Source organism: Ooceraea biroi, chromosome 7 (assembly GCF_003672135.1).
Source record: "Ooceraea biroi isolate clonal line C1 chromosome 7, Obir_v5.4, whole genome shotgun sequence".
In the NCBI taxonomy this organism is placed as follows: domain Eukaryota; kingdom Metazoa; phylum Arthropoda; class Insecta; order Hymenoptera; family Formicidae; genus Ooceraea; species Ooceraea biroi.
Genome location: NC_039512.1, coordinates 12,237,770 through 12,253,569, shown reverse-complemented (window position 1 = coordinate 12,253,569; position 15,800 = coordinate 12,237,770). Strand labels below are relative to the sequence as shown.

At 35.8% G+C, this 15,800-nt stretch overlaps 2 protein-coding genes across 4 annotated transcripts in view; one reads left to right on the top strand and one right to left on the bottom strand.

Annotated features, from left to right (window-relative positions):
- The window catches only part of LOC105279763 (glutamate receptor ionotropic, kainate 2), a 50,887-nt gene that overhangs the window by 11,820 nt on the left and 23,267 nt on the right, over positions 1–15,800 (top strand). The gene's annotated exons all lie outside the window — the stretch shown is intronic.
- LOC105279766 overlaps positions 1–15,800 on the bottom strand; it is a 34,095-nt gene that overhangs the window by 10,497 nt on the left and 7,798 nt on the right. For all 3 annotated transcript variants that reach the window (XM_011339774.3, XM_011339776.3, XM_011339775.3), the window contains exon 2: positions 494–540. In XM_011339774.3, coding sequence (XP_011338076.2) covers positions 494–540 — 47 coding nt within the window. The remainder of the gene's footprint in view (positions 1–493; positions 541–15,800) is intronic.

The following is a 15,800-nucleotide window of genomic DNA, read 5'->3' as shown; positions in this document are numbered from 1 at the left end:
GTGAACTTTTCTAGCTTTTCTAGACTTGGACGTAAGATGTTCTATAAATTTATGTATAGCGTTTTAAAACTGTAAATGCTTACATATGTATAATTTAGATTTTAATTTTAATAATATTTTATAAATCCATTTATAACGTTTTATATAAACGCTTATATACTTCAGTTTTTAATTTTAATAATAATATATTTAGCTAAACCGCTAAATTGTTAATAGAAATTACATTATCATTACTAACAGTGTTACTATTAGTACAATTAGTGAGAAACATCTCGTCTCAAATAAACTAGTACGCTTTCTTAAATTAGCCGGTGCTCGTTACCTTTCTTCAACGTAACTTCTAATTATGTTACGGCGAAGAAATATATTGGCTGACCTGTTTTAAGAACCACCCCGTGTATTCTAGGATGCCGGTACCATTCAAGCAGGTCAAAACAATGTTGCCTCGATTCTTATTTGAGAACAGGCCAATAACGATTAAGATTCTACTTACCGGGGCTGCTGTTGGTAATATTCCTTCCTGCTTGCTTTGGCCACCAACTGCAACAAGAAAGCGAAACGTGACTCGTTAGTGTCAATTTAGGTGCAAACGCGGCTATATCGAACCGAGGTTCTTTTTATTTGCCAACTGTATTGCATTCTTTCCGTTGCACCAAGCTGTATCGTGCTGCGGTGCGGAAAAGTGAATCAGAAGAGTATTGTGCGAGCAGAAGAACGTTTCAGAAAATTCTTCCGTCTTCCTGCTTCTAACGAAATGGCTGACGATGATATATGAGTTCATCCATTCGTTAAAAACTTTCTATAAAAAATTTTTCTTCTGAAGGTTTAAGCAGCTCTTTTTAACTAATTTAATTTCCCACATTTTCAATATTTGCTATAATTTTCTGTAAAGTTCGCACATTTTATATAACATTAAAAATATTTGCTACAATTTTCTGTAAAATTCGCATATTTTATATAACATTAAAACTATTTGCTATAATTTTCTGTAAAATTCGCACATTTTATATAACAGTAAAAATTCAGGTATAATACTTTCTCTAAAAAGACTGTGCAAATATGCAGAAATTTATTTGTTGTATCAAAGTGTTTCATGAAATTGAAACCGTCAGGATCTATTTTATGAACAATCTGTCCAAAATTCGTGATTAGTATAGACACAGTAGTATTGTGAAATGGTCTCGTTATATCGCGAAAACCGCTATGGCACGTCTAGGACTATTGAACTATCCTAGTTCCGAAGAGTAGTATCTAGGATGTGTTTGCTTAACGTAATTGCAGTCTGAGAACCGTCTATGTTGACTTAGTTACTGATACTCCAATAGCCGTGCATTAATATGCCTCGAATCCTTAAAGGACTGATAGAGAAAGCTGTGAGTATATCTATCACCGGTATTGTCTTCACTAACATGTAACAATTACATGTCAACAGATGACAAGAAAAACAAATTACTTTAACTGTTCTCTGTTCATCTAGCTATCAGTTAACTGATATTAGTTAGTTGAAATTATATTTTAAATAATATAATAACGCACACATACATATTCATAGAGATAAACAGACAGAGAAAGAAAGAGAGAGAAAAAGAATAATTGCAATATCACAAAATAGATGAAGAGTTCTCTTTAATTAGCTTTACATTCACATGGGCAAAATTACGATAGGAAACTACATTTCTGAGATTTATTAGAGCGCTCGCAAGATAAGGGTGGAGTAAGCGTAATAATTATTCGCCCAAGGTCTTCATACATATATTTCGCAGTGTAAAAACGCTCGCCGGGCGACGTCATGACCCGGAAAATAACGAGCGACCAGGGTGGTCGTCGAGACACGGCTTTTGTTCCTGACGACTCGCGTGAGATTAACTTTAAGACGACGGAAAAATAAATGCGCGCTTTTAAAAGCGCGCGCACGCTCACGGCCGTACGCGTGCTCGTCGCAAACTTTATTCGCAATTTACACGTTCCTAATGGCGCCTCGTCTCGCGCTGATATCGCACAATTTTTCCACACCCGCATTTCTTCGACTTAGCCGGCAGCCTCCCCCTTCTCCTAGCTTTGCCCTCCCGCCCGCTCCTCATTTCCGTCTGCCTTCTGCCGCATTCTTCTGGGATGCAAAACTCCTGCTTATTGCATTACACGGTAATAGGACGCCGCGAGATATTTCATAAGTTCTGCCTGCGGCCATTTTCCAAGTTCCACGATGGATACGATGATACCAGCGTTGCGTTTGATATTTCTGCCGGATGTATTTTAGAAAATTGTGTACGTATACAAATTGGCACAAAAAGCGCACACGAAAACTCATTAAAATTACTGTAAAAAGCCAGCTGTTTCAAACAGTGTCCGAAATACATGTACACTTATTATTTGTGTATGCGTACCTTGTTTAATTTAATAATTAATCTGGAGAAGCTAACCGGCACAAGATTAATTCGTGAGAAAAGCTAAATTTGGAACATTGCTCGGTTAAACAAAAAACTTGGCGCTGCGGATATTAACATGTGTGGGAATAATTTCTGACGAGGCTTGCACCCCCTACTTGTACAGTCAAATGCAGTCACGGTTTGTCTTGCGCTTAAAATATGCAAAATAATGCGAAGTTCACGAAGAAAAAATAAAGAAGCACACCCCCGCGCGCACGGAAGTCCTACCTCTCAGCAATTATACTTTCCATAATTCTTTTAATATGTAACATCCGGTCTTTCTAAAAAATGTCGTTCGTTCAAAGTAACATTCACTAAATAAAAGTGTTTGCTGCAGAATATGAATTTTCGCCAATTATTCCATGTAATAATGCGAATAAAATATTACGAGAGTAATGCTGCTTTTTCTTCTTTAAACGTTTCTAGAATATCCGTATCATTTTCTTTCCCTCGCTACCGCTCTTTCTCACTCTCTCACTCTCTCGTGTGGTTTTTCGCTACCATAATGGCGATGGTATTGTAATACCGCAGCCAGAATGGGGCGAGATGGTGAGACCAAGTTTTATGTATCGCATGAACGATGTCTCTATATACACGTCTCTCTGCTTTTCAGTATATATACGGAGAATGCAAGATGAATATGATACACACTGTTTCTGTCTCAGAAAGAGAAAGAGAGAAGAAGCTAAAGAGCTTTTCCCCAGATTCCTTCGCCACTTCTGCTTCGCAATGCTCGAAAGTGGGTTAAAAGATTTTTCTCCATATTTTATAATAACATATTTATACAAAATATATCACGAAACATGTCAGATCGCAGCTGCACGACAGCTATAATGAGCATTACGATATAATGACACAAAATGCATCAAGTATCTCAATTCGATGCTTTAGCCTGACTTGGACAATCCTTTTCAATATTTAAAAATATCATCTCTTTCGCACTTGATGTTGACATTAACGTTTATAAAATTATGAAACGTCACAACACGACAACACTGGTAAAAAAGAGATTGCCCTACTTCCTTTCTGTTTTGTAAATAAATCCTGAATGTCAAAATTGAATCCTGAAGTTTGCAAAAGCACAGAATTGATTCGTGGATACAGCACAATGATATTTCCTAAATTTGTCATGAGCGTGCACGCAATTGAAGTATTTTTTATCCTCCTGCGTTAGATTAATTTCTGTGAGTAGTGCAGAACGCGCATTTCAAAAGAACGCATACGGAGTTTAATCTAACCAGAATATCCTGAATGACTCCACAATGGCAAGCGCCTTTTGCAAATACCGCAGAATAAAAGGAGAATAATGAACATGATAAGAATACAAACAGCGTAATGCTCGCAAAAACCGCCGCGCCGTTTGTATGCAGTGGCCGAAGATTACGAAATGATTGAATGCGCGCGTAAAAACAATAGCGCCGGATAAATTTGTTTGCCTCGTGTTCGCGTAATGTAATTAATTAAATTTCAGTTATAATACGTTATACCTGTGAATTTAACATTATTCTTTCATAATGTTTGGTATCTGTAAATACTATACGCACACACGCGAATGCTAATATTTGTTAAGAAATAGAATGTAAAAGCTTTTTTTGCATTTTCGGGAAATCCATATATTTTCCGATAAAAATTTCGATAAAAAAATAAGTAAAAATGCTTGTTAATTTTTCTTTTTAAATTTTTATCCATGTTACTTGTGCAAAGAGTCGTATAAGGGGTCCCTCTCACCCCCTCTGCCTCCACGAGCGCGTATATGTATGTTTCTGCGTTTCTCTGTTGCGCAATACATTAAATTTACTTAATTTATCTACAAAACAGTATACTTTTAATCCGAGTGCATGTGAATAAACATAGAACATTGCCAGCAGCTGCTGGCATGTGAGTACAAAAACAGCAGCATATGACGTTTAATAGGAGCGCCGCGCCTATGGAACATCCCGATCAATAGTTAGACAGCGGCTTGCTCATTGGCGTTGATCGAGGGAAAGGGAAAGATAGATATACGGGGTGTCCCACAATCGCCAGAAGCTTTTTAATCAGAAATTTCGATCAATTTAAAAATGGCTCCGAAAGTGACCCTTATAGCGAAAATATCACTGTATAAAATCGATTGCATTCGTTTACGAAGAGAAATTTGTAATTCTGTACATTTTTAGTTTTTGGACTAATTATTTTTTTTGGATAATAGTTTAAAACTATTATCCAAAATGTTATTAAAACTTATTTGACATTTTTATTGAAAAGCATGATATTATATCATTTTTTCCTTTAAAGGTTATTTTGTTAAAAGCTGTTTTTCATGGTTGATTAATAATTACATGAGAAATCGTATAATTTCATTTAAAATTCAAGTGAATATATTTGATAATTAATCTCGCAAGGTGTAATGTAGAAATTATTGCAATTGCATTGATTACAAAGTCATTCGTGGAATGTGTTAATAAATTAATAACGTTTTAATTAATTTAATACGTTAATAATGTTTTAATAATTAATTAAATAATTTGTCACTAATTAACATAAATTTTAAATAAATATCTTTATCTCGTTTTGAGTATTCTTTTCTGAAACAGAGGATGATTGCTATATCGTGCAATTCAATTGAAGTTAAAATGACCGTTATAGCTGAACAATTCCATTTCCATCCAATTTCCACAAATTGTTTCCAAAATAAATTTTTAAAGCATCGATGAGAATACTAAAAAAAAGAGGACAGATATCTCATAGCATATTGCATTATTTTCACATTCTATATCCCCTGAGGCTTACCTGCAGTTTATTGATTTCATGATGAAATTTGTTGAGATTAAGTGAAAATCTTTTCATGATAGCTGTTTCACAATATTTGAATCTAATAATTTATTAAAAAATAATTATTAGATAAGTTATTAAAAGTTGTTGAAGTTATTTTTTATGCAATACATTTTACAAAATTACGATAAATGAAACATTCAAGAAAATCATAATTTTTCTTAATTTCAAATATTTTATATTTTTGAAATCCTGATTTACTTTATTGTTAAGTTAAAAATAGTAAAACAAAATCGGGCTTGCTGTTAATCAAGGAACATATTGTCCTGCTTGAAAGAAAGTACTGAAAAAATTATTAACCAAATTTAATTAAAATCAAATATGGTTTTTTAAAGTTTGATTATTTTGTACATTATAAGATCCAACAACATGTATTATAAATCTCGCAGAAACAGAAATCTATTTTTATCTAAAAATTTCGCTTGTCCTGTCTTTTTCGCTCTTGTAAAAGGTTGTATCTACCGCCCCGTCATCCCGCATACTCCGTTTACGAATACATTACACCCCGACGCAAGCATTGCGTGCGAATTGTCGATGATTGATTTCTGCAATCGGCAGCTCATGATTCGTCGCACCGCGATGCAGTGCCGCGCAGCTTTGACGATATGATCGATCTAATATGAGATACATTGCGTGAGATTACAGTCGAATGGCGGTACGGTAAATGCGGATTCATGTATTAACCCCGTTCGTACCCCCTTTCGCCCCTTCTCGCTCATCTGCATTTCTCCCTCGAAGTAATAATTTCGCATCCCTAATGAGGATGCACAAAATCTTTCCGGATTAAACATTAAAATTAGGACGAGCGGTACCTTCTTATAATCCACGTGATCATTAAAGATGATGAAAATATTACAGTTTGAGTTCTATAAATTATTTCGAGGAAGATCCAGCGCGGCTTTTAAGTAAATTCGAATTTGAACGAGGTAGATTGGAATTCTCTCTGGGGAACTTAGGGGAACGAAGATACATATCTTATGAGATATATATTAAAATACGATATAATCTGTACATGTACAATGTACATAATATTATATATACGTATTTATTTTCTTCAGCGTTTTGACAAGAAGGGAAACTTGGTTTACAATATTATTCTTTAGCCATACACGTATCCATCCATATTTTATGTTGCACATTTATTTTCTAGACTAATATGTATCTGTGTAAAATCCTCTTACTAACTTACTATAACTTATGCTTTATTCTTATTTATTTATACCTTAAATCTGCTTGATTTTCCTCTCATCCCTTTATTTTATTGCTCTCCTGATCCTCCTATTAAAATGTGTACAATATAATACTTTAACGTAAAATCAAAATCCGATTAAATACATCTTCACCAATTCTCCATTTGATATTATTTAGTTTACGTTATTTTATTTTTATTCTACGAGTCTTTATTAAAAGCTCATAATGCTTTTTGAGCTGTTTAGATTAGAATCTAATTTTTCTGTAAATATGTAAATATAATGTAAATATAAATGTAAATATGTAAATATAGTTCTGAAAACAATTCTGCAAATCTTAGTCCGTTTGTGGTTCCGAAATTGTTGTCTGCTTCAGATACTTTGGAAATGCAATCGCTATGAAAGAGAAATTCTCATGAGTAGTGCACGCTCGAGCTCAGCGAAATGATACTTGAATATTAGACCTGTTATGGGTTCGCGACTACTGAATTTGATCTCAATTTCAAACATGAACATGTTATTTAATAAACAGGTACACGATGTTATATCGAGAGAATATTTACATATATTCAGAAATGATAATATGGAAAACATCAACGGAGGACCAATAATGATTCACACAGCAGACGTGTTCTAGCTTGTAGTTCAATGGAATTCCTTTCATATTTAAAAGCGTAGGATACAAAACGAGAATAAAATAACGCCGACAAAATGGCGTCTAATTTGCAGCAGTCTGGGGCATACCGGCGCGTTGCAATTTGAAATGCAATTATATCGCTCACAGGAGATGCTAATTTCCCAGCGAGGCTTTTAAGAACGGTATAATTATTCCTCTTCTTTGCACTTTTTCTTTTATCATGTTGCACGGACGATACGAATGTTCTGATGTTAATGAAAATGTTCAAAATAATGATACACTCAAAACTTGTTTGCTAAAATTATTTAGATCGTCAAGTCAATGCACCATTAAAAATATTACAAACTTTATAATTATTGAATATAATGAAAATTGATATTACTTATTATTATCGTTATTATTATTAATATTATCACGACGTCAGTAATACACAATGAGAAAATAATTAAAGTAATTAGAGATAATTATCAAGTAATGTTACATTATTAATTAAAACACTTTTGTATCTTTTATTATAAAAGATTTTATTTTTTATTTTTTACAGTTGCAGAAATGATATATTAAGAGTACAGGCAAATAATGAAGGATTTTTTATTGAATACTCAGTGTAATTGATTCCTAAAAAGTTGTAGGTTTAATTTTAATTCTGGTATTAATTTTTAAAATTTTATTTTATTTTATCAATTTTGATTTCAATGTTGAAATTTACTTCAGATATTTGGAATTCAGAGATAATTTGGATATTATTAATTTTGCTTTCTCGTTTTAATTTGTGTTAATATTGATAGATTGCGATGTTATTTCATTCTAGATTTTTATGTATTAACACTTTTATAAATGTACATTTAATCTTAACTGGAAAATAATTTTCATGTTAATATTGAATGTTAATATTCAATTTCAGAGAGTTAATACGAGCTTGTAAAAGAAATCAGTCCTAGACAAAGCAATAGTTTTAAACACCATATATGCATGTAGGAATTATTGATCGGAAAATGTCGAAATGTCAGTCGCAGCAGTTTTTACTTGAAAAGCCCATAAGTCTGCAATAGGAGGATATTATTTAAAGCAATGGTTATCTTTGCGCAACTTCGAAAATAATACTTGTACATTTATATCTGCCAAAACCAGTTCTTGAAATTGATACTTTTAAATATTAATCTTCAAAAGTATTAATATTAATACCAGAGTATACGGGCGCGCGAGCATTTTATACGAGCATAAAAAATTTTAATACTCTCAGAAAGATTTATTGATTATTGAAACAATAAAATATTTCATGGCTAAATAAAATGTACACAATCTACTACCCTTTTATACATGCATATCAAATAAAGCTCGGAGTAGTTAAATTTATAAAACTTGTGATAAAAACTGATGTAACAACATAGTTAAATATTATTACATACTACACCGTATACGCTAGTCCCTCGAGATTTGACGTTCGTTTCCGTAGTTACACAGCCTGCGGGGAAATTAGCAATCTTCGCAAAGTTCTCCTACGATCGTTGACGCTTTTAGCTCTCGTGGAACGTTGTCATTTCGATAGCGGCTAATTAGTGGGACGTGTGCATCACGAATGCGTTCGACAGCGTGCAGCCGATTTAATCGAAAGCACTTTCGCTTCGTCGTGTCAATAATCGTTAATCAGATCGACATCAAAGGCCAGTACTTTGCAGCTCCCAGCAGGCGCGGGTGACGCAAACGGTGCATTAGAGATGCAAAAACTTCCGCGTTTGTGCAGAGTGCACGGAAACGTTATGTGCAACTCATGCGTCTCATGCATCATGACGTTTAATGCGCGGATGCGCTAACGCCACATTCATATGTAATTTCCATGTATCGGTTCCTATTCTCGGCAGAATTCACTGAAATGTAATCGTATTACTGGCCGTGATGACTGTGTAATCAAATTAACGATCAATGGGTATGTTTATTGAGTCATACCAGTAATAGTGATTAATGAATAACAAGGCAATGAAGGCTATAATAACAGTTTGTTCGAATTCAATTGGCGAACGTTAATCTAAAAATGATTACGCGTTTCATTGCGATCTCTCGGTTCAGCAACTTTATGTTCTCACTTTATATCACTCTATTTAGGATCCAATTTTACCAGCTAGATATTTTTTTATATTTTTTATTGCGGAAATATGCGGACGATTTTTTGCGTACGACTCGTTGAGTAAGAAAGGGACACAAGTTATCTTTCTCGTGCGAGAAGCAAGAGTAAGTGCTTGGAAAAGCCATTTTGCCGTAGTGTCCTTTCGTATAATTAAAAAAAAAGTAAAAAGAGAATTGTTGACTGAATAATTGCACTTTTTTTTTCCTTCTTCTCTCTTGTGCTCTTTTTCCTATTTTCCACTTTCCCTTATTCTTCCTCTTGCACGTTGTTTATTCTTTTCGTTCTTTGCGTGCTTTTTTCGCTCGTTCGCTTCCTCTTCCATTTTCTCTGTGTTCTTTCTCGTTCTCTATCTTTATTTCTATTTCTCTACCTCTCCTCCCTCTTTCTCTTTCTCTTCGCTTCTCTTGTAATTGCGTATTGAATATTACATCAAGCACATAACTTTTGAGCGAGGACTAGCTTGCGATAAACGGATCAGAAACTGTTATCGGCCAGCTCTTAAGCCAATTACTATTGCCCGCATCGTTATCGCACTAGCTGCTACGACACTGAACTTTGTTCGCGAAGTTAAACAGGACACATTCCGGCACTACATGTTACTCGATCACGTAATTAATCGCTTTAAACAGTCATTGATGCTTTATTGGTGCCCGTATTAAAATCGTCGGTATTGATAACTGCATTATTGAGCTTATTGTAACTTCTACGAAACGCCTGCTGTATCTGTGTTGTTAGGAGACTTAGTAATAATAAATAAGTAAGAAATAATAATAAATAATAAATAAGTAATAATAAATAATTTCGTTGAAGGAGACAAAAATACAGTCACGGTCGTGAAACGGGTATCACGTAATACTTCTGTGATTTATATCTACGTATAGTAGGTATATAAATTGAATTTTTCATGTTATTTTATTTTACAACAGAATGATTGACGATGAGAAAGAGTTTTTTGCGTAACAGAGGAAACCCTCTCGACGGAATTTGACACTTCGTCAATTTACAGTAGCTATTGACTGTGAATAAAATCAACGTATCCGATTGAACGAGAGACTCACGGCTGTAACGGGAAACGTGAAGTTTAATTACTTCAAAATATCAGCCTCGATTTCAACTGTCAAAAGCAAGGACTCGGCGACAAGGAAAAGCGTTCAAAATTCAAATATAACAGGGCTTATATCTGTTTTCACAGAAGTAACAAATAATTATTTATCGAGATCATGCAAATAGAAGTGCCAGACTGCAAAATAATGGAAAAATGTTTGAATTTTTCATTTTTGTCATTCCGATATCGTATATACTTGCTTTATTATGCTTAATATAATGTCTATCTATACAAAAATGGCAAAAATATAAAAAAATACATAACGTATATATGTACAGAGAGCTACAAAAAGAGAAAGTTTTATTAATCACATCTGCTTCATCAATCATTCATCAATCATTGTCTGCCTTTGTCTCTCATTTTACATTTCAGATTTTGCATGACATAAAAAATATACAGATAACGAAAATCAAGCAACGATTAAAGCGAATAAAAGTCAGGACGAAAACTTGAGAAACGCGGAGGTAAATGAGACATTATAGCGAGATAAAATGGATAATGTCAGAGGGAAATTTCAAGCAGTGGTAAAAGTAAATGAAAGATCAGCCGACAGTTAAGATAAATGAAGTATCGTACTGTAATTGAAGAAGTTGAAAGATCAGGTAGTACTTAAAGCAGATAAACGATAAGATATCGATAAGACGAAGAAGAAACTCCAGAGACTCTTAATCGAATGAAACGTTATTATACGGAATAAAAGACTCGCCTGCAACGACGTCGAGAAACGGTGAAACGGGCAAAAGGAACGTACGGTAAACGACCTGACGGGGCGGGTGGTCTCGCTAATAAAATATCGATTGGCTGCGAAAACGCGTAAATAATAAGATATAGCTAAAGGCGGATGAAAACGGCCGGGGGCACGAAACTCGCCCGAGTATCGGCTTCGTTATCAAAGATTGAAGCGGCAATCGCGCACCCGTATTTATCAGAGACCATTACCAACGATTGCCCGGACAATCTACGGCTCTATTATTTCAAAGGATGACTGGTCGCCGGCAGATATATAATGGATTAAAGAACTCTTTTATTTCTCTTGGTTCTGTGCTCTTTATTTTAAAGCGCCGCGTGCCACTTACCTCCAGCCTGAACATCATCCCACTGTACGGATAAGGTTAGAGGTCGTCGAGGGTTTATTAGCTGCTGACGCGTATTGTGATTTTCACCCGGATTTTATTCGTCTCGGAAGCGAGAGCTCACTCTATTCCTTCTGCGATGGCGGACTTTTATCGTGCGATCGAAGGGTGAAACAAGCGTCGAGTAGATTTAAGCGGATTCAGCGAACAAGTCAGAAATAACCGGCGAGCCATGGCTCTCGCGTATCCTGTTTGCTCGTGGTGAGGATAAATCAAGGATGCTATTTGATGTATTCTCTAAACAATGCATCGCCACTAAATTAGAGGTATTATAATAAATCATGCACTGAGATTATATTATTAGATCGTGAACTAAGTAATCCGGGTCACGTCACGTAGATGAATCAAACAAATACTTATGACAGCATAATAATAGCTTGTCGTATATTAATTTTATGACAGGATAAGCAACCTTTAAAAAACAAAAACGATATTTTCCAACACATCGCTACAATATTTATGCCGCCGTCTAAACGCGACCGGAATTATGTAGTTAATGATTAACGACCTAATATAATATGTAAAGAGAGAATTGATCACTGAAGAATTAATCACCGGAGACTAAGAGAATTAATTAATGGAATTATGCTGGATAATATGCGTCAATAATCTCGACGTGATATGCATTGTTAATCGCTTGATGGAAATGAGCAATTAATTCTTTAAGAGCGTTGATAATAATAGATTAATTTGCCTCGCGCGAGTTTACTGACGCACAGCAACGTCAATTAAGCACACTAACTGCGCTTTACTTAATTTGCCTTTTTTATTTACGGTATAAATTAGGAGTTTACATGATGCGTACTCTCTGCAGGATGCACCGTGCACCTCGGCATGTCGGACATGTTACGTAATAATATCAAAACGCAATCGCGTCTCTCTCTCGCGTGCGCTAAACGAGCGAAGAGGCGGACGGAGTGTGTCCATATGCGAGATTCACGTCTAGTTGAGAGCATCTAAAATTATGTTAACAATATCTTGACAATGCTTAATTAGATCGGCCTTCGAATACATACACAGTGCAGCGCGGTGCACATTTATTACATATTCATGCGCTTCCACATGCACGCGAATTAAAGCTGGATGCTCATATTCGCGAGCAATGAAGACCACGTTATCGTATCGTTAGCGCTAAATAACGGGCACTTCCAACAAAATTAATACAATCGCTTATCGCAATCGCGAAACGTAGAACGTGGAAGAAATATGAAATATTGATCAACATTTCCGTCGATGTAGTCGACGCTCGAGAGATCTGGAACAACGAGGAAATAATTGATGCAACGAGAGAATAAGGTAATCGGATTGTTCGTTCAAATACTGTTCATCCCAATGTGACCGATGCTGCATTTCTCTCTACGCGTACGTATGCAAGAAAAAGTTAAAAATGCCTGGGAAGCTTGCCGGAGGAACAAGCCGAGAACAACGTGTCTTCCATATATCGATCCGCGAAGCGGTCCGTTTATTCTGAGATCTGTCGCGGGTATACACAAAGCATTTCCAGGTGCACTCGGCGTCGCGAATGCCTCCGACTTCCCCGCATGAGATGCGTTTTCAAAACGCACGCATGCTGAATAAAGCGTAATTTCAGGAAACGATGACGCTGTTCTGGCCAAACTCGACTGGCGATGTGCAGTTACGCGATGTAATCAATGAAAGGCAACGATACCGATAATTGGCCCGTATCGTGACGTTTATTGCAATTCCAATTGCAATAATTTTATTTTTGAATATTTCAAAATTTTTCATTGGAAATATTAGTAATAATAATAATAATATTGTTGCAAGCTCGAAAACGTAACGATGCTATACAATCTCTTCATATTGATTTCATGTAGCATTAGCATTTTTTATGGTATGTTATGAAACTTTTTGCATATTAAGCTTAAAATAATCTCTTCGCACGTTTTCAGATTGCGGTGCAACGCAAGCTTACGAAAAACATACAGATCGTGCCGAATTTAGGACGAAAATGGAACGTTGCATATGCAACAATGTAAGATTTATCGGTGATGGCGGTATGTAAATTTTCATGATGGTATGCAAATTCTTATATCGATTTTTAAATGTAAATTTGGCAGTACCGCCATTAGCCGATCGCCTGCCATCAGCATTTATGCATGAGTTTCCTGTATTTACGTGCATCCGCTATTGGAAAATCTACAAAAAGCTATAAAGAGCGGAAAAGGCAGGAGCAGGAAAAAAAAGCGTCTATTTAGCCGCCTTTAATCAGTGCGAGCATTGAGCTCTGTCACTAAAAGTGAGCGGACATTACGCCCGTGCGCATTGCACGGATCGCAAAAATACGGTCTTTACGTACATGAAACAAAATGTGTGCCGCTCTCTCGATGAATATATTTCTAATTCTGCGCGTAATGTCACATCGCACATTACGTCAGGATTAAAAGATTGTTACAGCCTCCGTCATCCGCAGATCCAGAAGATAATTTTTAAAAATCTCACTGTTACGCAAAATTTTCTCTTTCCGATTTCTTCTCTAATTTCCATATTTCTGACTTAATAAACTCATGTAAAAGATATTTATTTTCTCTACGCGCAGTGTACGATTATTATTCATTTATTCATCCATAATTTCGATCAATTTATTTAGAATTTAAAAAACTCACTTAAATGATATTTTCTATTTAGCCGAAAAAGAGTGCTGATGGAGAAGGATTGCTTGAATGCTTCTCTCTTCATCATCTTTCCCTGCTCGTTTTTTCTTTTCACGTTTTTTAGCAATTTGCCGCTGCTAATTTTACGTCGAGTTACGCATTTTATGTAGAAGTTAAATAATATTCTGACGGCAAATCGTATAACGTTTAGCAGAAATTCAAGTAAATGAAAATAATTCTGACTGGCAAAAATTTTTGCGCATGCACAACGGCGCGGCACAACGGTGCTCGCTGGGAAATAAATTCAGGTCAAGAGGATACGTGCAATATATACGGCGGAATATGAAGAGATCCGAAGAGTTTCTTAACCGAAGAAAGAAAGCTGAAAGTATAACATAATATACATATAGAGCGAAGGTGGTTCCGGCGGATCTCTTATTTATTCATGCGCGGTGCTGTCGACAATCATGAATATTCTCGGGCACGTCTGCCATGGTTGTTCACTCGAGCTCTCTGCGAGGAAATCATTTTCTGCGGCGACGTGCCCTGCTGCTCAGGGTTTATACAAAAAATCGCAGAAACAATATTAGACCCGAGATCTGATCTTTCCGGCGAATTACGCAATTAAATGTATGAAGATATATAAGATGTCACCGACGCTAATAAGGATGAATGGGATTAAGTTCACGTCATTAGATATTAATATACGAAAAATGTACGCTGGAGAGTGCTGCAGCTTTCCGTGATTTAAGTATCTGGAAAACGCGCGGGTGGGAGCAACCCAATAAACCCGGTGCGGCTAATGCGGGGGCCGAGATCTTGTCTCTTAGCCTCCCCTAAATCAGCGGGGAAGCACAATGGAATGGAATGGTGTGGTGATGTACGCGGGATTTTCCGTGGGAATCGTCTGTTTACTCATACTGTTACCACTCACAATTCTTCGCAAAATTTCTCCGGAATTCTCGCAATTTCCCAAGATGTTCTTGCGATTTCCTCACGATTGCCCACGAATCTCGCGCTTCAGATCATTCCCCTCGTAGTCGTTCCTCAGCATTTTCTTACAACAGTTCGATTTTAATGGCGTTTTTGTAAAAGCAGCTGGACTAATTCGAGCGACTTTTGTATTAACCCCTTTTTAACTCGCAGGAACTTTCTATTTTTCGCTGCTGCAAAAACTCACGGGGAAAAATTCGCGCTGCGGCCAACGGCGGCCTTATGTGGTAGCAGACTTCTCTGTTTCCGAACAGAGAGGATGTACCAGTTGCTCGAAGGGAAACGGGGGCGAGGACAAAGTAGCAAAAAAGGAAGAGCTTACTGGGTCGTGAGTTTCCGTGGAAACTTTATCTCTCCCGGAACTTCCGGGCCATTGGAAAAGTAATTCCGCAAACAATACACAGACAACGATACACACATCACTGCACGGCGTGACAAGTGATCGATTCCTAGAGAAATGATTCCTTTATTTGTTAGGAAAGTTTTAACGTACATTAGTTGATTAGTTGAGAGATGTAATTAAAGTTTAATTGAGTGTATGAGTGAACAAATGTGACAAATCTATTATTTTTAATGATGCATTTATATTTAATACAAGAAAAGAAAGAGTTCTTCCACTTTTTCTAAATATAATAAATGTTTTTTAAATTAGTGATTAAGAATTTTATTATTTTTTATCTACCAAATTGCATAGAAAATTCAGATTATTTATATTATATATTTCTTAATTTAGTATTATTATATCTATTAAATTTAAGAAATGTA